Source organism: Lactuca serriola, chromosome 7 (assembly GCF_051521515.1).
Source record: "Lactuca serriola cultivar US96UC23 chromosome 7, Lser_US96UC23_V15, whole genome shotgun sequence".
NCBI lineage: Eukaryota > Viridiplantae > Streptophyta > Magnoliopsida > Asterales > Asteraceae > Lactuca > Lactuca serriola.
Window position 1 is genome coordinate 77,817,974 of NC_136414.1, and position 26,617 is coordinate 77,844,590.

Consider the following 26,617-nt stretch of genomic DNA (forward strand, 5'->3'; position numbering starts at 1 on the left):
CCACTTCCCTCCTTTAATGAAACTCAGGAACACACATCTCTTTTATTTTCTTCTCATTTCCACTCATTTCCTTTCCTTTCTCTCGTTAAGTTGAACTTGGAAACGAGGTGTTCAGTTTTGTGAGTCCTAGGTCCTTGCTAACCTTTATTTCTTTATATTAAAATTGCATTATAAAGAAAATAATTTTGATCCTGAAAATTTAAAATCGTGAGAACTCTATCGGTTCCTTGTTGCACATATAATGCTCCATCGGTTCCCCTAAAAGAATATAGGGTTTTACCTTTCGCTTTAGATTTTAGAACCTACTTTGGATAACAAGTACGGACAACCAGATCATATATACGTATGAATTAGTTGAAGTCAACCTGAGACGTCAAATCATTAATCAGTTAAAAGGATGTTTTCCAACATAGGGATATTCTCTCAGAATACTATTCTAATGGATTCTTTGTAAGGCTAACTTTTGAATTCGTAACAGATCCAAGAATGGTCCAAAGGAATATGATATCCGTTGTTTCTTGTTAACCAACACCACTAATCGTATATGGTATGGCCATAAACATTATATCGAAATTTTGTATAACAACATAAGAGAACTGCTTTTGTGAATGTATACATTGATAGAACAACTAGAAAGACAACATTATTACACAAATTTACATCGTTTAGACTCAGTTCTCCTCCATCGCCTCCACTTTATCATGATAATTAAATCTGAATAAACCTTAGCTAACACCAATACCTCGTACCTCATTTTTAATTTTTCAGTGCGCTCTGTTCGTATCCTTGTTGCTGGTGATCAAGGACGCCATTTGAATCCCACGAGTTTGAGGAAGCTGAATTTGCATCGAACTCATTAGACCACCAAGTCATCATGTCCTTGGAACCATCCATTTCCTTGAAATAGTCAAATTCATTTGCCTGTGCTTGATCTACTTGTATCGAATTAGCTCCTTTGTTGCTCAAGAACTCATCAATTTCAGCTTGTAGTGCCCAATACTGCTGGAATTCCATGCCTGGCTGTTTCATAACAACTGATTCTTGTACTTGTGATGATGATTCGGGAACATTAATTCCATCGATGGAATTCTCCATTTGGTTCATCAACATATTATTTGGTAGGGAATACATGTTATTGAATGGTCGAAAAAGTTCAGCCTTTTGATGTGCATCAGGTAAAGCATATTGCATCATTAACGGGTTTGATGATTCACTTAGAAGTTGGAGACGATGCATCATCTTTTCTTGGATTGGGTTCAACTTGAAAGGCCACATCGCTAGATTAGGAGAGTGATTAGGGTTTTCAAGGTTTTGGAGTTGCATGTGAAGTTGGAGCCTTTCAATGGCAGAATTGCTTAGACTTTCCATTTCGTTCCCATTTTTGGAGTCTTGAGTTGAACCATCGAGCTTATTACCATGAGACTGCTTGCGTCTTCCAAGCAATTTCTTCTTCAATCTTGTATTCCAATAGTTCTTGATGTCATTATCAGTTCTTCCAGGCAATTGAGCAGCAATTATAGACCACCTATTTAATTGCAAAAGTGATTCAGATACAATATTAGCTCATACATAACAACCACGAACTAACAAAAGCATGTATACATAAATCAATAAGAAATTTGAGCATGTTATAACGCAGTTTATATTCTTTGAACAAGAGCATCATGGTCAAGTGCAAAGGACAAACGGGAGAGAGGGAGAGAGAGAGAGAGAGAGAGAGAGAGTAATACCTGCTGCCAATACTAATATAGAGGCTGCAGATGGTGTTGTCTTCTTCTTCAGAGAATCCTCCGTGCTTGATATTAGGTCGAAGGTAATTCAACCACCTGAGTCTGCAACTTTTTCCACACCTTTTTATGCCTGTATACGTACAATCGTTTAGGTTAAAACGCAAGGTAGGTTATTGTCAGAAAAACGAACGTGCTAGAAAAGGAAATATTGTAAGCAAAAGATGAAGATGCATACCGATCTTTTGTGGAAGAGCGATCCAGTTGCCACCAGTACCATATTTTTCAATATAATCTTTGAGCTTAGCATCTTCTTCGGGAGCCCATGGCCCCTTCTTCACGTTTGCTTTGTCACAGCAAGGTGCTCTTCCCATCTTTGTTTAGTTCCTGTATCTTTGGGCTCGATCAAATTAGTCTTCTCTGTGTTTCTCTCTCTTTGCGTCTCTGGGTTGTCTTTGGATAAATGTAAGCGATGACCTGAGATTTATAGTGGGAATGCCAATTAGGGTTGGATGTGGCTCCTTTTAAAGAAAAAAAAGTCTTCTGCTAGGGTTTTGATGTGTTTAACAACTCGAGCATAGAATACATACTTTAATTAATTATTTTTAAATTCTCAATGTTTTATGATATATTCCTGTTCTTGATAATAATTTAATAACTACTCCTTGTCAAAGTACTTAGCTTTTTAATCCAAAATGTTGTAGTATTTTATTAAATTTTCAAACAGTACTTTTATCATATTTTAAATTTACTTGTAATGACTTAAAGATATCAAACAATAGAGAATAAACAACGTAATTAGTACGTTACTAAATAGATTATATGAATAAATGTAATAAGTTCAAAACTGGAAAACTATTAATACATTAAAACTTCGGATTGAAAATTAATTAATACATTGGGGTTTTGTTTTTAAATGAAAATAATAAATGATGCAACCAGACAAACAACTGCGCAATTATCTTCCTTATCTTTAGATATAAATATTCTAAAGCAGACTGGGGAAAATGGTTTCTTTTATGTTTAAAGGTAATGGTGCAAGTAAAATCAAGAAAGAAAACTCCATCATATTTGTTTGTCGCCAACCTCCTGTGTATTGTACTTCGTTATTATTGCGACAGTTGTATTTTTGATAAAAATTGAACAAATTAAAGTTGGGTTCATTTCTCACTTCAAATAAGTTAAAAATGATTTATCCTTTATCTTGAAACTGAAGATAGTGTCACTTGTATAAGAGGAAATGCAAAATAAGTGTTACTTGTATTAGCGCAAATTGAAAATAATGTAAATTGAAAATGATTTAATTATTTTGTTAGTCGATTTACTCCATGAGACATGATAAACTTTTGGTTGCTTTAGTTGGCATCTTTTTATAGTCAAGACACACTAGCATAAGAAATTTTAGCATAAGAGTTTAGCATAGAAAAGAAGTTAGGCAAGGATACCCTTGTCATCGTATGTAAGCCTTAATCTAGCATTGCTAGAAGCGATGTAGAAAAATAGTTTTAAGGTGATTGGCTATCTAACAAGGCCAATATGTCTCGCTTTATTTTGGTGACAATACATATCACGCTACAATAAAACCGGTTATGAGTTGCGACAAAAATTGTCGCTAAAGTTTATCATCTTGACTCATCTCGTTTCCTCCAAAATCACTTGGTGGTTTATTCGCCACAATCCATGCTAGAAGTTCTGTAATAAACGACAAAAAATTGACCACTGATTGGAGATTCTCCAAATACATAATAAATAACAACATATAAACTTATATAGACTTATAAGGTAAACAACGTAAACCAAACTATAACAATACCAAAAATGTAAGCAAACTAAAATTACCAACATAAACCAATTACCAATAATTATCAAACAAACAAACTAGTAAACTATCAAATTATCAATTACTAAACTAACAAACTATATATTTAATTACATTCTAAGTTAAAACAACCAAACAAGATCAACCAAACTACCAAACTATTAAATTACCCATTTACAAAATACCAATATATATATATATATATATATATATATATATATATATATATATATATATATATATATATATATATATATAAAAGAGACTCTGAAGTAAAACAATATTATTTTACCAAAGATGGTTGTGATGGTGGTACACACAAAAGTTTTTCATCCAATGCCTCTAATATGGTCATTCTGAGAACCTAATACTTTATAAAAACAAGCTCTTTCTCCAGGTTATGTTAGATCTCTTTCTTCGTTTAACCCTTGAGTTTGTTCTAGGAGCTCGTGCACTAATGATTCTGTGTTTTCCAAAAATGATTAACAATTAAGTATAAATAATCACTTAATTATATGATAAAATTGTAATTAAATACTTACATATTTTTTCAAATTTTGTCTAACATTAAAAATTATATTATATTTTAAATAAATAATTACATATATAATATGTTAGCTTTTTATAGCAAGCAATACTATTCAAGCTCGAATCTCCATAATTTGAGTACTTTTGAAGTTCATGGACTTTTTTGTTTTTTTCTGAAGCATTTTTGTGTTTGTCCGTTTAGAAATACTCAACTTTCTCCCAATTATCACTACCCATATCTATTTGGCTTCAGGTTTATGATCTCTAAAACGTTTTGTTAAATCTGCATAAAAAATCTCTAATATCCTAGCATTCTCTGGATCCAAGGAAACCCGATCCAAGTCAAACTTTGTCTAAAAAAATGTTAGTTAAGGAAAAACCAACCATAATTAAACATAATAAATATCCAGATATAAATAATTTCCTCTGATATGCTGTTTTATGACATCCTGTAACACGGGGGAAACTTTCTTCCAACTTATTCTATCAAAGGGGACTAACGACAACATTATCTTCCTAATCTGATGAGAAAACATGTCTTTAGTTTCTTCTACGAGATCAAATGAAAGATCCATATCAAAAGCCAAGTCTATTGGTTTACCCTTATTTTTTAACAACACCTTTTCAAGCTTAATATTCTTAGCTTTTCTTATACTTTTCTTTCGTGGAACAGCCGCAAATAAAATTAAAAATTATTAATAACGATAGTGTTAGCATATATATGTTGTTAGCCCATATATTTATGGGCCCTTTAGGATTCAGCCCATTAGGGTTTGATCTTAGCTAGTATTTCTACTCTTTTTCTTTCTATGTAGTCTTTATGCTTTTCATTGTGAACTTTGTAATTTCTATTTTTCAATAATCATATGAAAATATTATCATGATATCAAAGCGGTGGTTTGATGCATTGTTAAAAGGTTTTATAATAGTCATCTTCAGGGTTACGGGAGGAAGTCATCTATGGTGGAGCCCCAAACAAAAATTTCTAGGGTTACTGTAGTTGTTTCGTTTCTAATGTATTTTATACTCCTTCGCAGTTGATGTTCATTTGCTTGTTGGTATTCGTTCACTGTTGTTGTTAGTTTGTTGTTGTTGTTTGATCTCTTGCAGTTCGATTGGTGTCTTCTGCTAGTTTGTTGTACTTCCCATTCTCTGATTTCTTATCTATTATTGTGGTTATCTGTCCATTGCCAACATGACTGGAAATGATGATTCCCTCTAGTCAATCAGTACTCAACTTGATGGAAAAAAATTATACGTATTGGAGCTATGTTATGAATAACTTCCTTCGTCGGAAGAATATGTGGGGCTATGCCACTGGGACTAAAGCCAAACCTTCAGTGCATAAAGCTGAGAATTTCGATTTGTTGGTTGATGCTTTGGAGACTGATAACTCAAAGGTCATTACTTGGATTAACAATTATATTACTCAATCTATTGGTATGCAGCTGGCTAATTCTGACACAACAAAAGAAGTTTGGAATCACTTTAGGAGACTGTATACTCAGTCCAACTTTGCTAAACATTATTAGTTTGAATATGATATTCGTGCCCTTCAACAAAATGACTTGAGTAATCAAGATTTCTATGTTGCTATGCTTGATTTGTGGGATAAATTGACTCTTACTGAATTTAAATAGGTAAAAGATTTTGAGCCTTATATTGATATGAGGGAAGAACGACGTTTGGTCCAGTTTTTGTTGGCATTGCTTTCTAATTTTGAAGGCCTACGTGGAATGATTATTCTTCGCTCCCTATTCCCTTAGTGGATTCTGTTGTTCATGAGCTGATTGCTGAAGAGACTCATATCAAGTCTCATGCAGATAAAGGGTTTAAAGCAACCTCCATTCCTACTTCTACTCCTATTGTGCTTGTTGTTTCCTCTAATAAGTCTCAACAAACTCCAAGGGTTGCTTATGATGAGTGTGCATTCTACAAATAGAAAAATCATTGGAAGCTCAGTGTCCATTTTTAGTAAACAAGGATAAATTTGGTCATCCTCAGTCTGGACAACATAATAGTACGGTCACCAGAAATTTCAGCCACGTTCACCTCGCCCTCACATTTCGCGGTCGTTTCTCCATTAATTGATAATGAGTTAGTTGGAAACCTGCCACCTTCTGCATTTGGATCACAAGGTTTTTGAGAGTTTTAGATAGTATTTAGCCTCTAATCCTACTGCCATGTTTGCATCTATGTCTCATTGTACCTACTTCATCTGGTACCTTAGGTATACCTTCATCTTTATGGATTTTAGATTCTGGTGGAACCCATCGTATGTCTCCTTATTTGTCATCATTTACTTCCTTTTCATGCATTTCATATATCTTTGTTATGTATGCTAGTGACACATCTATGACAGCTGGGGGTTTTGGGTCTATTTCTATTCCCTATATGTCTCTCCATGATGTTTATTACATTCTTAAACTCATTCTGAATTTCAGTCAGCCAATTGTGTAGTTTTGGTAATTAGGATTTCTTTTCTGATTTTGTCTGTTTTATACAAGAACAACACACAAAAGGTGATTGGGATCGGTCGTAGGGTGGGATAACTTTATGTCTTGGAGGTTCTCAAAGTGTCTGTTGTTGCTGCCTCCGACATTGATTTGTCTTCTTTTCATTTTAGTCTTTTGTCGTCTCAGTTTTATCTCTGGCATTCTCGTTTGGGACATGTATTTGTATCATGTTTGAGTTTTCTAGCTTCTAGTGGTGTTTTGGGTGATTTGAACACTTATGATATTTCTGCTTGTAGTGGTTGTAAAATGGAAAAATTCTCTACTTTACCTTTTTGTAAAAGTATGTCTTTCTCTATATTGCTCCTTTTGATATTATTCATTTTGAAGTGTGGGGTCGTGCACCAATGTCCGTTAAGGGTGGGTCCACCTATTATGTATCTTTTATAGATGATTATACATGTTATACCTAGGTTTATCTTATGAGACGCAAATATGATTTTCTTTGTATTTACAACAATTTTGGAGCTCTTGTTAAAACTCAACATTCTGCTGCGATAAAGTGCTTCAGTGTGACTTAGAGGTGAATATACCTTTAATGATTTTACTCAGTTACTTGCTTCTGATGGTAACATACACAATCATATTATTGAGATAGCCTACTCACTGCTCTTGTCTACGCAGGTTCCTAGTGCCTTTAGGGAGAAGCAGTCTTAACTGTTGTTTATGTCATCAATCGTATCCCTACTGCATTGAATTCAGTAATGTCTCCATTTGAGAAGCTATTTGGTCACCTACCAGACTGCTCTGCTCTATGAGTCTTTGGATGTACTTGTTTTCTTCTTCGTCCTCATGTTGAGAGGAAGGACTGAAATATGTTATTTGTGTATTCTTGGGTTATGGTGTTTGACAGAAAGGATATCGTTGCTATGATCCTATAAGTCAGAAGTTATATGTTTCCCGACATTTCAATTTTTTGGAACATATTCCTTTTTATTTGATTACTGCTACATCCCATGATGTAACAAAGTCATATATTCTTCACATCTTTGCAGAGTTCCTCGATTCCTCCTATTCCCGAGTCTTCCCCTACGATTGTGGAGATTGACGACCCAACTCCACCACCCCTCATGAGATCTACCCGTTCTATCAAGTTCACCATGCTGCCATATTTTTCTTACTCTATATACTTAGGATCATTTGCTTCATTTATAGTGAGCATCCATCATCTGTCTGAACCTGGATCATATATAAAAGTTGTATTAGATCCCCTTTGGCAGAATGCTTTGGCTGTGGAACTCACTGCTCTTCATCAGAATCATACGTGGGATTTGATTTCCATTACTCCTAGGAAACATACAATTCGTTTTTGTTGGGTGTACAAGATAAAAACAAAATCTGATGGGTCTATAGAGCAGTACAAGTCCAGACTTATAGCAAAATGGTATTCCTAACAATACAGTTTTGACTATGAGGAGACCTTTGCCCTACTGGCAAATATGGCAGTCCATATTATGATTGTAGTTGCATCCTTTTGACAGTGGGAAATCATTCAAATGTATGTTAAGAATGCATTTTTCAATGGTGACCTCCATGAAGAGGTTTAGATGTCTCCTACCCCAGGAATTCAGCACCTGTCAGGTGAGGTTTATTGGCTTCGCAAAGCTTTGTATGGTCTCAATCAAGCACCTCGTGCTTGGTTTGAGAAATTCTCCATAGTAATTACCTCTCTTGGATTTGTCTAGAGTAATCATGATTCGACTTTGTTCGTTAGATGCTCGAGTGCAGGACGAACTCTTTTGTCCATAACAACAGCCATGGCGTAACGAAACAAGATAAAAATAGATGATATTATCTGAAAAATTATAAGATATACAAATACAGTTTCTAGTACAAATACAAATATGGGGGTTTACATTGCTTCTGGTAGTATAGGCCTCGTATACTTCAGTGTCTCCTTTAGTACCATAATGTCAAAAATTGTTCGAGGGTAAATCAATTCTAACTTGCTCAAGATTTCAACATTGTCTACTTTTGCTTTCCATATATCCTCCACCTTTAGTGTCATCGAGCAAAGTTGCTTGAAAAACATACAAAGGTCTACAATTAGTGTATAAATGTCTTTTTCTAACACTGCTCTAACTCTAATCGATATTAAAGATTTCATAAGAATGTGGTAGTCATGATATTTCAACCTAATAATGTTAGTATTGGTATTTTCCACTTTCTTAGTGATGTTAGACCGAAACCCATTTGGGTGTTTAACATGTTTTAGAAATTGACAACAGAGTTTTCGATCAGGGATATAGAAAAGAGTATGTTGTCAAGGATTTATAAAACTTGTCACCCCTTCTCTGCAACCATTCATTACTCATAATATTTAGATTTCTCAAGTCCTCTCGTGTATACTACTATTATTGTTCATTAGAAGAGTACCTAACACACTGTGATTCATATTTTTCTCGACATGCATCACATCTATGTTGTGCTTCAGCTGTAGAGAAGACCAATACTCGAGTTCGAATAAAATGCTTCGTTTCAACCAGTTTAACTCGAAATCTTGCCACCCAATCATTTTACCCGCAAAGTTAGGATGTATACCCGGTAGATTAGTTAGTAGACGACCTAGTTGCTCTTGTATGTCGTCATTACTAAAGTGTCTTGATGTGGGTCTTGTCTCCTCTAGCTAGTTAAAGTCCAACCTCTTTCTTGGATCATTGTCATCTAGGAAACGGTGATGCCCAAGATATACGACTTTATTTGTTACATGGTATGAAAGATTTTTTCATTGCAATTCAAACATGCTTTGTACCATTGCCCGTTCCATCCCGATAGAATACTACGAGCTGGAAAGTCGTTTATTTTCCACACCAACATAACTCTCATCATGAAGAATGTGTTTTTCGCCGCATCTTTAGTACGTACGCCTGAGTACCACAAACGTTTATGTTCTTCCACCAATGACATAAGGAAAACATCTATATCCTTACGAGGTGATTTAGGGTCAGGAGTTAACAAAGAACACATGAATGACGACTCTTTCATAAAAAGCCATGGTGGTAGATTGTATGTGGTGAGTACAACCGACTGTGTGCTTTCTGGATTACACATGTTACCAAATGGATTAAATCCATCAGCTGTAAGCCCTAAGCGTACGTTATGGGGTTCACTCGAGAATTTAGGCTATTTTATATCTAAATCTTTCCAATGAGATCCATCTTTTAATCATCTGGTACTCTGCCAAATCATATTTTTGGCAGTGTACCTCGAACAATAAAAATACCATAGTCTAGGTGTCAAACGAAAGTACCGTAACACCATGTAAGCTACTTTCTTACCCTTGGTGTTTTTATCTATCCATTGACTCTCTTTACAAACGGGAAAAATCTGCAACGAATCGTGTTCTTTCCAAAAGAGAAAACAATCGTTATTGCAAACCTTTATTGACTCGTACCCAAACCAATATTCTTCAGTTTCTTTCTGGCAAGGAGTTGATCAAAAGAACTATCAGGCCGTTTTTTGTTCAACTTGATATGCATTAGCTTTTCTAAAAAATCAAGGGAAGTAAAAGTGCAACCATGATATAATTCAATTTGGAATTATTCTAACAACTGTACAAAATCATCATCCACACCGCTACCCCCTGTATTTGAGGTCCCTTCATTGAGGTTGGTATCATTTTCTCTCGACTCCCACATAATATCGTCGATAACATCAGCCATCTCGTTCCATGGCGATATGGCATCCAAAATTAGAGGACTTAAAGGTTCACCATGATAGATCCACATTTTGTACAACTTACTGAAACTATTTATAAATATATGACATTTCATTATTGTTAAAGACTTGAAGTTATGGTTATCACATTATTCACACGAACATCAAATTTTACCATTACTATCAGCATCAGACTTAGATATCTCGATAAAAGAGTTGAGTCATCGTTAGAACTCAAGATAGTTATGATGTGGATTAGTAGTCCACATTTTGTTGATAGATATGATGCAACTAAAACATAATTTAGGTTTTAGGGTTTACTCTGTGGAAAACAAAAACCAGATAAAGTTATCATAAAGTAGATGAGTCAAAAGTATCCCCAAAATAGGAACAATAGTTCAAAAGAAATGAATGAGTATTCGGAAGGGTAGGTCTCTAAACACCCTTTTTAAATACATTATCGCATATGTGAACGACGACATTACATGATTATATATTTAAGAAAAATTTGGCAGCATTTCCCCTTAGCTCCAAAGTATATATATATATATATATATATATATATATATATATATATAAAGAGAGAGAGAGAGAGAGAGAGAGAGTCAGAGAGAGAGAGAGAGAGACACATACATGTGCGAAGAGCAAAGATAAAATGACAATCAAATCTACCTTAAAACAAACAATCATATAATACATGTTTACATCCTAGATGAGATAAAGTACTCCAAATCAGTCCCAAAATGGGGACAAACCGAAATTAGTTTCTAAATTAATTTTAGGTGGGTATTTCTAAGTACATGATGATTAAAAAGAAGACACACAAACGAATATAATTTGGAAGATTTTTTTTGTCATTTATAGCATCTTACTTTTGTACTTTCTTTTAATATTTATGACATTTCATTTTGTTTTAAGTTTTCTATAATAGCATTGTATTGTAAATAAAGTGTTTATTCTATTTGAGCATTGTACTTTAGCATATATTTTTTATTTATAGTTTTTTATTTCTAATATAGCATTAAACTTTAAACAATTATATTATGTTTTTTTCCAATTGTAGTATTGTTTTTTATATGGCATTGTGAATAACAGCGTCTTACTTTTCTTTTTATTCTATTATAGAATTCTACTTTACACATTATGTACTTTTGAGGGCTTTTTCTTATTAAATCATAACAAATACATGTATACACATATCCCAAATATATAATACATATACACATACCAATTACACACATTCCAAATTACACATACATATACCAAATACACATACCAATTACCCATATACATAAGAAATATACATATACATTCCATTTATGTATGCGTATACCAAATTAAACATACACATAAAAAAAGATTTTGACAATCTTTTTAAGATTATTTTTAATCAATATTCAAGCCAAATTAAATAAAAACATTCCAAATAGCATATACAAATACACCAACCAAATTACACATACACATTCCAAACTTTTATAGATCAACATGCTCATATGATTCTAACACCAATTCCAAATTACACATACAAATATACATACAAAATTACATATACACATTGAAAATACACATACATATCCATACATTGGTGTGTGTGTGTGAGTGTGTATATATACACACACACACACTAAATGTCAAAAAATAAGCTGGGATAGTTAGTTACCCATACAAATGAACTCGCTTGAAATATGGTGGTGTACGTTTTCGGTGAAGCTCCAAATCGTTGCTCGTGAAGTAAACAGGGGAATTAGTAGCTATATCGAGGTAGGGTATGAAATTGAATCACAAAATAAAATCCATTAACGTAAAAATCATAGTCACAACAGAAAGAGAACAAGAAATGAGGGAGGACCTACCAAAAGGCCACAAGCTATAGCAGCCCATACCCCCACTGACCCTACTACCTCAACACCGAAAAAACCATATGCTGGAAGCCTCCCAAAATGCCACAAGTGCAACTTCCATCACCAAGGGTCCTGTCGAAAGTCGCACTGCAAGAAGTGCAACATAAAAGGGTATACCACTCGCTATTGTAGAATGCCAACTCGACGAGCCACCCAAGCCGTTAATGTTAGGAGAAGTCAGGCATGCTACGAATGTGGGGAGACGGGGAATTTCAAGAGGGAGTGTCCAAGGATTAAGAAAAAAAATGTCAGAAACGTCGGAAGCATAGAACACGAGGAGGCAACGAAAGACCCTACTGTGATTATCGGTATGCTTCTTCCCTCCAAACTCATTCGCATGCATACTTTTGTAATAGAGGTACAAAAAGGAGACTCATAAATCACGAAGTATAATTGCATACTAATCAAAACCCTCAAACATTCATGAAAATATTTCCAGTAGAGATAATTAGGGGAAAAAACCAAAACCATCATTGACACACCTAGGATGCATACTAAGCTCTAAGCAAACATTCCTTCTAAGACGGCCTAGTGTCGGTAAAAATAGGAAACTTCAAAAACGACAATTTTCATGTTTTTTGTGAATCCTCACCAAATCCACATCATATGCTACAAGAAACCGTTCGGCTTAGCTCACTAAATAACGAAACTCGTGTTATCTATAGCGACAAAACCGACACAACCATTCAAACCATCCTATGCATATAGACTCAGAAGTATCTATATAAGAGGTACCACACGTTTTCCTGACCCACAATAGAAATAAGAAACAAGGAGCAAAAGACGTAGAGGGTAACCCAGAGACTTAAAACCTTTCTAAAGTAGTTTCTAGAAGGCATTTCAGAAATATCACTTATGTGCGAAGTTCAGTTCAGAAATCGACTCAACTCTTGGAGCCATTTCCATAGCCAAATCCCCTAGGCCACTTAGCTCCAACATAAACCCAGAAAGTGTCCGTATGATGGAACAATCCAATAAGTATGGGAATTATCGGACCAAGACTTGAACTTCAGAGAACACCCATTCGACTCATAAAGAGGAAAGGCTAATTGTCCATAGGACCACAGACTACTAAGAATCAAACAAACCAATCCTCAAGGATCAATATTCCCTATCCCAAATCAAAGACTTATTTGAGCAACTTTAATAAACAAGCAAAGGTCGACATCCCACTAGCTCAGAACCCCGTACTAAGGAACTAACAAGACAACCTAAGAATTGCAAGGCCAACTAATCGACACGCAACCTTAACTTTAGTTACAATAGTGGTTGCCTTAAGGTTTAGAGACACTGCTTTTGGGGCGTCAAGTACACAATCCTCATTAGTCATAACTATCCATTCACTTCCCTATATAGGACGCAAATGCAAACCACCTCTGTGTTGGGTTGAGATGACCAACACATAGCTAGCCAAAGGGCAAGTACCCGACGGCACTGTCACCAGCCCAAGACCACCAGAGAGACAACCGAAGAGATCACACAAATTCAAGCACAACTAGAGGCATCTAGAAACTGACAAAAGAGTTATACAACTAAGCGATCGAAGCCCTTGGAATGCCAAGTCGGTGATCGCGTACTGCTAATGGTCTCTCATTTGGAAAAAGGATGATACGCTTGGGAAAGCATGGGAAATTAAACCCGAGATACATCAGACCCTGGAAGTCCTTGCTAGGATTGGTCCGGTGGCTTATAAACTCCAACTATCGCATGAAATCAGCAATATACACCCTGTCTTTCATGTGTCAAACCTAAAGAAATGCCTATCTGACGAAACTCTCGTTGTCTCGCTTAATGAGATTGGGGTGAATGAGAACCTTCACTACGTCGAGGAACTAGTTGAAATTATGGATAGAGAAGTAAAACGAACAAAACAAAGCAACTGTCACACCCCAAAACCGGAACGACGGAAACGTTCTGGGGTGGATGATGTCATGTCAAGTATCACAACATATGTAGTATAGTAATCAAAGTACAACAACCATTGCATTAATAGTAATAGTTTTACATAAGTTACATTTTATAGAGACATCAAAATAATACAGAAACTAGTATAGATGTAGCTCGATTCTAGGCTGGCTTCACAAAAGCTCACGGGTGTACCTGTCTATTGCTGACCTGAGAATACAAGTTATTTTGAAAACGAGTATCAGCATTTTTATAAATGCCGGTGAGTTCATAAGTATTTAGTGTCATTTGTGTAAGTAAGCATTTTATTCAAAATAACTTTATGAAAAGTAGTAGTTTAGAATCTACGGTGTATTAATGTCCTTTCCAGAAAATCCTATATTTTCTAAATAAAAGCAGTCTTCTACCATGACTCGACAGAGTTATGTTTTAAAGAGTAATTTTCCCTTAAAAACTATCATTACCAAAATACGGTATTGACTTTAAAGAAAGTAGGAGAATATTACTAGTAAAATACTAGGGGAAAATAACATATACCTCAGCAGAAATACTGCTGACTAAGGCGAAAGAAATCATAGACTCTAGGAAAGTATCGAATGAATGATACGCCTGGCTCAGTCTATCAAAAGGAAACATAGACCACAGATGGTATCGAATGAACGATACGGCTAGCAAGGTCAAAAACAATGAAACACTGACCCCAGACAGTATCAAATGAACGATACAGCTACTAAGGCCTAAAAAAAATAAACAAAGACCACAGACAGTATCAAATGATAGATACAGCTAGCAAGGTCTGAAACAAAGGGAAAAAAAATCCTAAGTGGGTTGTTTTAAGAATACAGTGTTAGATTCTCATTACCTTAAGGCCATGAATTATAAGGTAACATCGAGATACTCGTAACCATACTGATAGACAATAGAGTCCTTGACGCCCTGCAAGCGTCAGAATAAATATGACATTTGTCACTCCTTGGCTTGGTAGACCGTGGACTGTAGCTAGCAGTCAGGATGCGGGAGTGTCAGTCCCGTATAGATCTATACACACAATGCCCGCTCTCCCTACAGGAGACTCTGGTTACCAACATGACAACGGGGAAATCCGTGTCCTGAAGATGCATCTCGTATAGTGAGTTCTGATGTAGGTACTGGACTAATCATAGAGATTCACAATGAACTGACTCCTTTGGAATTCTCGTACTAGAAAGAGTAAATAGAGCTTCCTAACTATTCCTATAATAGTTAGTAGTGTCTCTGATCTATAAATGATGAATGGAAGGATGCCCTTGCTACCCAAGGGAAATGAACTGGCCGATGTAAACCTTTATGTCTATACATGTATACATAATATATAACTAATGTTTGAATGACCTTCGGACGGATAACCGATACCCACGAGACCACATCCCAACGAGAAAAAGGAAATAGGGCGAACTAGCCTTCCTAAGTCTTTCAAACATTATTTATATAACTATACCAATACAGGAAGGCATTTAACGAAAAGTCTATGAATGATGAATGGAAGAATGCCCTTGCTACCCAAGGGAAGTGAGCTGTTCGATGGAATCCTTTATGTCTATACATGTATACATAATATACAACTAATCTTTAAACGACCTTCAGACGGATACGGATACCCACCAGACCACATCCCAACGAGGAAAAGGAAATAGGGTGAAATAGCCTTCCTAAGTCTTTTAAACATTATTTATATAACTATACAAATATAAGCATGTATTTTAACGAAATAAAAACATAGAAGAAAACTCTGATGAAAACCTTGGAAAACCTTTACACATAAGAAAAATTTACGACTTGATGTCAGTTTGTAAAACAAGTTTTGAAAATATTTGGAATCCTTTGAAAAACCTTTCATACTTTATCAAGAGTTGAAAACATAATTTGGAAACCTTTAAGCTGGATAAACAGTTCAGTATGCAAAATCTATTTTGCATTACTGTTATTAATCACATGTGATTTATATAATAACTGTATAGGTCAACTTGTATTACCCCCTATAAAAGCAGTTAAAATCATTTAAAAGGTTGATTCAGGGGTATGAACTCACCTGACGTTGGCGTTTCGGATGAATGGACGGTATAGGATGCTAAGTGTCAAGTGAGGACTTGACCACACACGCGAATCCTATTTAACCTGTAATGATACATTTAAGTATCTAATTAGTCATTTAATAACTAATTAAGCAAGTAATGAAGTCCTAATACATAAAAACACTTTGCTACAAGTGTTAGGAGTACCAAGGGTTGCATATAAGGTGTGTATGGACTCACATTGGAGTTTACTCTTCAACTGATGGCCCTTATGTGTGTTTACGGTTTCAAGACCATTTCCCCCATGATTTTACGGCCGTAAACTCATGGTAGTGGTGTCATGGGATGTTTAAAGGTCTTATCTCACTCATAGAATCATGCTAGAGTCGAATCAAGGGCTAAGGAAGTGATTGGGGCTCAAAATGGACACAATAGGGAGTTTACGGTCCATGGTCCACTCCTTGAGGAGTTTACGGCCGTAAACACATGAGTTTATGGTAGTAAACTCATGTTAGTCCATTTCTTTTGTGCTTTGGTGGTTCTAGGCTATGTAGGCAAGGTTCTAGTCACTTATATGAGCATAGGAAGGTGTTAAAGGCACTTAAACACCTTGGAAAGGTGTTTACGGTCTATGAAGGTGTTCTTGGGGAGTTTACTACCTTAAACACATGAGTTTATGGCAGTAAACTCATGTTAGTCCATGAATCATGTGTTTTGGTGGTTGTAGGTTAAGCATACAAAGTTCTAGGTCCAATTCTAAGCCATACAAAGTGTTAAGGGCACTTTAACACCCTTTGGGGGTGTTTATGGTCTAAGAAAGCGTGTTTACGGTCCAAGAACCTTCTTGGGCCATAAACTCAAGTGTGACTCACTTGTGTATGTTTTGGTGCATCTCAAGAAGGAATATAAGGTTCTATGCACTCAAGGAAGTTCATAGAAGCTTTTGGAGGTGTTTAAGGTGTAGTTTAACACTCAAAAAGGTGTTTAAGGTCCAAGAATGTACTTAGACCGTAAACTCATGTTTACTCCCCATTTGTTACGATTTTGGTGTTCTAAGTCCTTTCATGCAAGCCTCTAAGTCATTGCTAAGCATTAGAAGTGGTTTGGAAGGGTTTTTGGGCACCAAAACTCTCTTTCAAGGTGTTTACGGTTTTGGGATGCTCCCAAGACCGTAAACTCTTGTTCTTGGGGGGTTTTTGGATGTTTAAGCCACGAATTTGCAAGCTAGATTGAGATAAACAACAAGCTAGGAAGGTTAACTTACCGATTTGAAGCTCGAAGGGGCGATTTTTGACCAAAACCCGATTTGTAGAGAGAGAAAGTAGAGTGAGAAAGTGTCTAAGGTGGGAAAAAGGTTGGGATGAAACCCACTCAACCCTTATATAGGGTGGAGTTTATGGCCTGGCTGGGGGTCCACCTGACACCAACTACGAATGGGGTTTTTCACGACTACCGTTAAACGCGGCAAATTTTAAAATTATACCTCCTAAATTTTGGTTCGCTTGACGAATATTATTTAAAATATTCCAACGGGTTTAAATCCGGTCAAAAATATTTTGGGATAAATTTGGCTCATTTTTGACATACTTAATTTCGACGTTAAAACTAACGGAAATTTTTGGGTTGTCACACCATCCCCCCGTTAGAGGGAATTTCGTCCCGAAATTAGAGTTTAGGCAAAGAAGTAGGTATGAACGATCGAGTAATGAGATGAGGGTACTTCCTATTTGAATGGTCCTCGTGCTCCCAAGTGAAGTCCAGTCTTCGCTTGGCGATCCCGCGAACCTTCACTAGTGGGATGCAGATTCGTTACGCTCGCTTGATTCCTCAGTACACAGTTTCCTACGGGTTTTTCTACGAAGTTAGGGTTGCCAAAGATTGCTGTTAAGACGAGTGGGTTTATACAAATCACATCGGAGAAATACTTTGTCCATGCTGGGGACGTGAATAGACCATGGTGGAATTTATGGAATTCCAAAAGTAGTTGTGGTCTGACAAGGGTTGGACCAATTCTTATAGAGAATCTCGGATGGTCCTAAGCTCTCGGGAAGATAGATCTTTTCGGTTCTCAGAACATATACACTTATATGGTGAGATCATCACTGGTGTGATCGCCATTTTGAAGTTCCAAATGTTCTCTCATATTGGGGGTGTAGTTTGTGTTTCTACTGATTGGCTTTTGGAGGTTTTCTGGATCATCGGATGTATTGGCTACACACTGGCATGTAATTGGTTTTGTGGAATCTATCTCAACTTAGTGCAAAATGGACTTGCACTTCTGATTCTTGAGGCGTTTCTAACGGAAACTCTCAAAGTTAATGAGATAAGGCCTTATCAGACGATGGTTAGAGGGTTTTAGATTTCTTTGTCGTTTAACAGATGCTTTCACAGTATGATTCTTAACTTGGAAGGAATCACGCTCTTACTTGCTTTGCTGTTTCATGGATAGTAGCCTTTGCTCAGGCTAACTTAGTCCTTAGAGATTTTCTGAAGTGTTGGACTATCTCGGGAGGTGGTTCTACTATTTCTGCGCGAGATAGTATCCTTGGAACACCTATTAGTCCAGTAAATCTCTAAGACATGCCCTATTCTCTAAGGTAACAGTTTATTCTAGTTGCAGAAAGCGCGTGCTCTTGTATAACCCATCGACTAACACCTAGATTGGTGTCAAGTCTATAATCTCTTCGGGATCTGGGTTATAGGGCTTAACGCAACCTACTTTCGCACTTTAATCAAGTATTCTTGGCTATGGAGGTTATCCTGTGGTTCTTGGCATTCTAGTGTTCACTTCGGAGAATGCACTCTATCGTCTACAAGGTGACGGTGACTTCTTCCACGTGAGGGGGCAGAGTGTCCTGGGCACTTCTCGTCGGTAACGGGGTGGACGAAATGCCTGAGTAGTGCGAACATCTTCTGCAACTACTCTTCCAGTGGTTCTGAGTTTTCTTGATTTTGGTTAAGTCTAGAAGTATAAGGTTCCGTCACTCGGAACTTTTAAGCTCTTCATCCACTCTTCTCAAGAGTTAACGTATCGCAGCTTCTGGATTTCCGGGATTTCCGTTGAGATGCTTAATTCGGGGGATTAAGCGTGATTGGATGGTTGTAGTCAATGTCCTTGACTCTTACGACTCAGATTTCCTTACCAACCGAGGGTGTTAGCTACTATATTGGCTTAACTGGGACGACAACAAATTTCGGATTTGTGGTCATTATAGTAGCTCAACCCGCCGTGGTTCTCTTGACTCTAGCTCCTATTCTATGGAATAGGATTAAGGGTTTTACTATGAGGTTCGTGGTAGAGCTCATACTTGGCTTAACCACTAATACTTGTTGTATACAAGCCGTATATAATTCAGGTCAGCAGGATGTTCAGTTGTGCGACTCCACCCCAGATCCACAACCCAATGAGGAACAGGGAGTAGGGAGGAAGCACACATCTTAAATCTTTTTGATCTCAATTATATACCACCCTTATGCATATACTCAGTTATAGTAGTCAGTCCCATGAGTTCTATCCTCTTGATTCACGAACTTGATTGTGAGGTGTGAAGGGTCTTTCTGGAGGATCTACGGAGTAGGCTTCGGGTGGTTATCGTCTTCTGGAATGCTTGTAGTGTCTTTCGCTTCAGTTTCTATTTGTCTAAGAAGGGTTGTTTAACAACGCACGGTACCCTTCTCCTGGGTACTTAAGAAGGTTTGAAATAAGAGTGACGACTGACAGATCGCATTAGTCTTTATTATATTTTATTATGTTTAGGTTCGGAAGAACCTTTATTTGCCGAAATGGCTACGGTGAAAGTTCTTTTACACAACACTAAGGATTTTCACATGGTTGCACGAAGTCGAACCATGATTGATAGAGGCGTCGAAGTTGGCACATTTCGACATGATATAGAATGAGGATCAATAGGGCCATGTGCCGAACGGGCACACAAGTTCTTGGCGTATCGGGTTTCGTTCCGTGTATCTCTGTCGTGGATACTTGGACCGATAGAGTCGACGCGGAACTATAGAGGGTCCTGAGTGTTTCTGAATAGGGTACCTTTCATGAATGAATTCTCACGAGGCCTTTCTATAATCTCCTAACATATACTAGTCATGTATAATTAAGGTGGGAAGGACTGTTGACTGAGCGACTCTGCTCTAAATCCACAACCAAACGAGGAACAGGAAATGAGGCGGCATCACTCACTCTAGGTCTATCCATCTCAATTATACATGGTCGTAACGTATATGTCTAGCCATTATAGTTTTACCTGATGAAATTTTAAATTTTATAACCGTGCTGCGACTTTCGCCTTAACGGGGAAGTATTTACATTTAGAATTAGCCTTTTTAATGTTTTTGGTTAGTTATCTGATATTGAGAGACGTACCAAAAATCTATCGGGTTCCTTGATGCTTCTCCCCAAGCGTTAGAGTTGGACTCCTCCTGTGTCCTTGTCCTTTCTTTCCGTTGGACAGTCCTTCTTGAAGTGTCCAATCTCACCACATAGACGGCAAACTGTATTGGTCGCCACATTGGTGGTTGATGTAATTGTTGGGTTTTGAGCATTCTAACACTCCTATGGTGTACATGCAACCCTATAAACCTTGGATCTATGTTTTCTCTATAATACATGCAAATAAGAACTTTCCAAGGCTTTAATCCTAACTAGCATATTATGAAGTTCTTATACTACAAAGTACTAGTTAGATGACATACCTTTTGATGTAGCTTGATGTCTTCAAGCTTTAAGAGCTTAGCCCCAATAGTGTGGAAGCCTCAAATGGAATCACAAATCACCAAAACACCTTGGAAGACTTTAGAGAATATGGATACTTGGTTCTCTCTAGTGAAATTGGCTAGCCCTTCTTAGTGTACCACACTAGTCCCCATTTCACCAACCAAGGACATCTTTATATAGTGTGGAGGATTAGGGTTAAACCCTAATACCCATGACCTTTCATTTCCTAGGATCCATGGGTTAAACACTCCATGGACTATCCATGAAATCTTAGCCCAACCTAAATGAACTTGGCCCATTCCATATATATAAGAGTCCATATTTAATTAGTTCCTTTTGATCATTTAATTAATTATAAATTAATTCTTGATCAATACTAATTAAATAATATGATTCCATATTAATATATTAGAACTTATAATATATTAATATTAATCATAAACATACTATTCTCAAAAGATTATCCATATAAATTGTGTCGGTGAAGTGCAACCCAAATGGACCATGCCGGGTCGGGTCAAGTACATACCAAATATAGTTATGGACTTAGACATTAATCTAACAGTAATAAACTCAACCGGGGTTCTGCAGACGCGAGCAATATGCCCCTTCATGTTGCACCTAGCACAAAAGAGTTCTCGGCATATACCATGATGATGGTAGCTACACTTGCTGCAGTGGGGAAGGTTTCCTAGGTATGGTCTTCTTGAAGTCGGGATGGAAGGAAGTAGAGCGAAACCACACATTCTTATTCTATGGGATCCTTATTATATATAACCTTGGGAGTATACCCTCTGTAATTGTAGGTATATCAATAAGGATCTTTTTAGTTCTTCACACAAGGTTATCTATGGATCCTAAAATACCCCTATGGTATTTTAATTTCTTGTTTGTTTCTTAACTTCTGAACATGATTTTGGGATTAATGTGAGTCTTTTAGTATTCCAAAATACTCCCTTAGTATTTTAAACTTTATGTTTGGCTCTATCATTCTTAGTTGGTAAGTTTCAGACTCGTTGCAACACCACCATCACTCCCAAGCACACGTTCATCACATCTCGAATAAATGTAGTTGATCAGGTTACATTTATTCCAGCTTACGATTACATAACTGCCTAGGTTTGACGGTAATGCTCAACATCCGAAGACTTTTATTCTTGTTCTTCTTGTGATACTTGTGTTCGAGTGTTTAGGTTCTGGATGTTCTTATACTTTGGTAAAATATGGTTATATTTTAAAGTATAATTTTTGGTCAGAGTATTTTATCCCTATGTATTTATAGGCTGTATATCTTTTATGAATTGATATACTTAGCTCACTATAAACAATGCTCTGATACCAATCTGTTACACCCCAAAACCGGAACGGCGGAAACGTTTTGGGGTGGATGACGTCATGTCAAGTATCACAACATATGTAGTATAGTAATCAAAGTACAACAACCATTGCATTAATAGTAATAGTTTTACATAAGTTACGTTTTATAGAGACATCAAAATAATACAGAAACTAGTATAGATGCAGCTCGATTCTAGGCTGGCTTTACAAAAGCTCCCGGGTGTACCTGTCTATTGCTGACCTGAGAATACAAGTTATTTTGAAAGCGAGTATCAACATTTTTATAAATGTTGGTGAGTTCATAAGTATTTAGTGTCATTTGTGTAAGTAAGCATTTTATTCAAAATAACTTTATGAAAAGTAGTAGTTTAGAATCTACGGTGTATTAATGTCCTTTCCAGAAAATCCTATATTTTCTAAATAAAAGCAGTCTTCTACCATGACTCGACAGAGTTATGTTTTAAAGAGTAATTTTCTCTTAAAAACTATCATTACCAAAATACGGTATTGACTTTAAAGAAAGTAGGAGAATATTACTAGTAAAATACTAGGGGAAAATAACATATACCTCAACAAAAATACTGCTGACTAAGGCGAAAGAAATCATAGACTCCAGGAAAGTATCGAATGAATGATACGCCTGGCTCAGTCTATCAAAAGGAAACACAGACCCCAGATGGTATCGAATGAACGATACGGCTAGTAAGGTCTAAAACAATGAAACACTGACCCTAGACAGTATCAAATGAACGATACAGCTAGCAAGGCCTAAAACAAATAAACAAAGACCCCAGACAATATCAAATGATAGATAAAACTAGCAAGGTCTAAAACAAAAGGAAAAAATCCTAAGTGGGTTGTTTCAAGAATACAGTGTTAGATTCTCATTACCTTAAGGCCATGAATTATAAGGTAAACATCGAGATACTCGTAACCATACTGATAGACAATAGAGTACTTGACGCCCTGCAAGCGTCGGAATAAATATGACATTTGTCACCCCTTGGCTTGGTAGACCGTGGACTGTAGCTAGCAGTCTGGATGCAGGAGTGTCAGTCCCATATAGATCTATACACACAATGCCCGCTCTCCCTACAGGAGACTCTGGTTACCAACATGACAACGGGGAAATCCGTGTCCTGAAGATGCATCTTGTATAGTGAGTTCTGATGTAGGTACTGGACTAATGATAGAGATTCACAATGAACTGACTCCTTTGGAATTCTCGTACTAGAAAGAGTAAATAGAGCTTCCTAACTATTCCTATAATAGTTACTAGTGTCTCTGATCTATGAATGATGAATGGAAGGATGCCCTTGCTACCCAAGGGAAATGAACAGGCCGATGTAAACCTTTATGTCTATACATGTATACATAATATATAACTAATGTTTGAATGACCTTCGGACGGATAACCGATACCCACCAGACCACATCCCAACGAGGAAAAGGAAATAGGGCGAACTAGCCTTCCTAAGTCTTTCAAACATTATTTATATAATTATACCAATACAGGCATGCATTTAACGAAAACTCTATGAATGATGAATGGAAGAATGCCCTTGCTACCCAAGGGAAGTGAGCTGTTCGATGGAATCCTTTATGTCTATACATGTATACATAATATACAACTAATGTTTAAACGACCTTCGGACGGATACGGATACCCACCAGACCACATCCCAACGAGGAAAAGGAAATAGGGTGAACTAGCCTTCCTAAGTCTTTTAAACATTATTTATATAACTATACAAATATAAGCATGTATTTTAACGAAATAAAAACATAGAAGAAAACTATAATGAAAACCTTGGAAAACCTTTACACATAAGAAAAATTTACGACTTGATGTCAGTTTGTAAAACAAGTTTTGAAAATCTTTGGAGTCCTTTGAAAAACCTTTCATACTTTATCAAGAGTTGAAAACATGATTTGGAAACCTTTAAGCTGGATAAACAGTTCAGTATGCAAAATCTATTTTGCTATACAGTTATTAATCACATGTGATTTATATAATAACTGTATAGGTCAACTTGTATTCCCCCTATAAAAGCAGTTAAAATCATTTAAAAGGTTGATTCAGGGGTATGAACTCACCTGACGTTGGCGTTTCGGATGAATGGACGGTATAGGATGCTAAGTGTCAAGTGAGGACTTGACCACACACGCGAATCCTATTTAACATGTAATGATACATTTAAGTATCTAATTAGTCATTTAATAACTAATTAAGCAAGTAATGAAGTCCTAATACATAAAAACACTTTGCTACAAGTGTTAGGAGTACCAAGGGTTGCATATAAGGTGTGTATGGACTCACATTGGAGTTTACTCTTCAACTGATGGCCCTTATGTGTGTTTACGGTTTCAAGACCATTTCCCCCATGATTTTACGGCCATAAACTCATGGTAGTGGTGTCATGGGATGTTTAAAGGTCTTATCTCACTCATAGAATCATGCTAGAGTCGAATCAAGGGCTAAGGAAGTGATTGGGGCTCAAAATGGACACAATAGGGAGTTTACGGTCCATGTTCCACTCCTTGAGGAGTTTACGGCCGTAAACACATGAGTTTATGGTAGTAAACTCATGTTAGTCCATTTCTTTTGTGCTTTGGTGGTTCTAGGCTATGTAGGCAAGGTTCTAGTCACTTATATGAGCATAGGAAGGTGTTAAAGGCACTTAAACACCTTGGAAAGGTGTTTACGGTCTATGAAGGTGTTCTTGGGGAGTTTACTACCTTAAACACATGAGTTTATGGCAGTAAACTCATGTTAGTCCATGAATCATGTGTTTTGGTGGTTGTAGGTTAAGCATACAAAGTTCTAGGTCCAATTCTAAGCCATACAAAGTGTTAAGGGCACTTTAACACCCTTTGGGGGTGTTTATGGTCTAAGAAAGCGTGTTTACGGTCCAAGAACCTTCTTGGGCCGTAAACTCAAGTGTGACTCACTTGTGTATGTTTTGGTGCATCTCAAAAAGGAATATAAGGTTCTATGCACTCAAGGAAGTTCATATAAGCTTTTGGAGGTGTTTAAGGAGTAGTTTAACACTCAAAAAGGTGTTTAAGGTCCTTGAAGATGGGTTTACGGTCCAAGAATGTTCTTAGACCGTAAACTCATGTTTACTCCCCATTTGTTACGATTTTGGTGTTCTAAGTCCTTTCATGCAAGCCTCTAAGTCATTGCTAAGCATTAAAAGTGGTTTGGAAGGGTTTTTTTTGCACCAAAACCCTCTTTCAAGGTGTTTACGGTTTTGGGATGCTCCCAAGACCATAAACTATTCTTCTTGGGGTTTTTGGATGTTTAAGCCACGAATTTGCAAGCTACATGAGATAAACAACAAGCTAAGAAGGTTAACTTACCGATTTGAAGCTCGAAGGGGTGATTTTTGACCAAAACCTGATTTGTAGAGAGAGAAAGTAGAGAGAGAAAGTGTAGAAGGTGGGAAAAAGGTTGGGATGAAACCCACTCAGCCCTTATATAGGGTGGACTTTATGGCCTGGTTGGGGGTCCACCTGACACCAACCGCGAACGGGGTTTTTCACGACTACCGTTAAACGCGGCAAATTTTAAAATTATATCTCCTAAATTTTGGTTCCTTTGACGAATATTATTTAAAATATTCCAACGGGTTTAAATCCGGTCAAAAATATTTTGGGATAAATTTGGCTAATTTTTGACGTACTTAATTTCGACGTTAAAACTAACGGAAATTTTTGGGTTGTCACAGCAACGTTCCTATTGTGAAATTTCGATGGAGTGCCAAAAGTGGAACGAAATTCACATAGGAGCGCGAAGACCAGATGATGAAAAAGTAGCCCCATCTCTTCTCTAGCTTTTAAAGGCTACTCTTGAATGAATTTCGGGATGAAATTCCCTCTATCGGGGGGATGAGGTCAGAACTAGCAATTTAGGGTTTAAGTTGTGAAGCTTGTTCACAACAAATTCTTCTATGTAACGTTGTTGCAACTTATTAATAAAATTCAAACTACAATGTTATTCGAATTCATATGTGCAAACATTGTGATTCAACTTGAAATAGCCTCATACAAGCCCAAAAACTTGATCCAATACCTAAGCCCAATCAATTTTTGGTCTTGGTCCAAGAATTCTCGGCCCAACACCCTATTGTGCCGAAAAATCCTTCCTTGGGCCCTATTGGGCCGAAAATTTCTCCTTGGGCCCTATTGTGACGAAAGCCTTTCTTTGGGCCTTATTGGACCGAAAAGCATTTCTTTAGGCCTTATTGAGTCGAAAACTTCTTATGGGCCTTCCATTGGGACAAAAACCCTTCTATTGGATCAAATAACACCTAAAGACCCATACACACATCAAAAACCACAAATGCATTAAGGAATTAGGGTGTTTTCGGCCACCCTTAAAACTGAAAACCCTTGAGAGGCCTTAAGGCCGCAAACCCCCTTAGTTTCGACTAAGGCTTGAATAAA

At 36.8% G+C, this 26,617-nt stretch overlaps 1 protein-coding gene across 1 annotated transcript; it reads right to left on the reverse strand.

Annotated features, from left to right (window-relative positions):
• Positions 1–535: 535 nt before the first annotated feature.
• Positions 536–2,244, reverse strand: MYB36 (myb domain protein 36). Its single transcript, XM_079011187.1, has 3 exons — positions 1,966–2,244; positions 1,731–1,860; positions 536–1,525 (listed from the first exon to the last, which is right to left on the reverse strand). The coding sequence occupies exons 1-3, from the start codon at positions 2,099–2,101 to the stop codon at positions 757–759; spliced, it is 1,035 nt and encodes a 344-aa protein (XP_078867313.1). The 5' UTR covers positions 2,102–2,244; the 3' UTR covers positions 536–756.
• Between the last annotated feature and the right edge of the window lie 24,373 nt (positions 2,245–26,617).

What these genes read in the sequence shown, in the direction of transcription:
- MYB36 (XM_079011187.1), bottom strand. Translation starts at nt 2,101, where the DNA reads ATGGGAAGAGCACCTTGCTGTGACAAAGCAAACGTGAAGAAGGGGCCA. An exon ending in CGCTCTTCCACAAAAGATCG is followed by an intron (nt 1,861 to 1,965) that starts GTATGCATCTTC and finishes GTACGTATACAG; the next exon opens with GCATAAAAAGGTGTGGAAAA. An exon ending in TATATTAGTATTGGCAGCAG is followed by an intron (nt 1,526 to 1,730) that starts GTATTACTCTCT and finishes GCAATTAAATAG; the next exon opens with GTGGTCTATAATTGCTGCTC.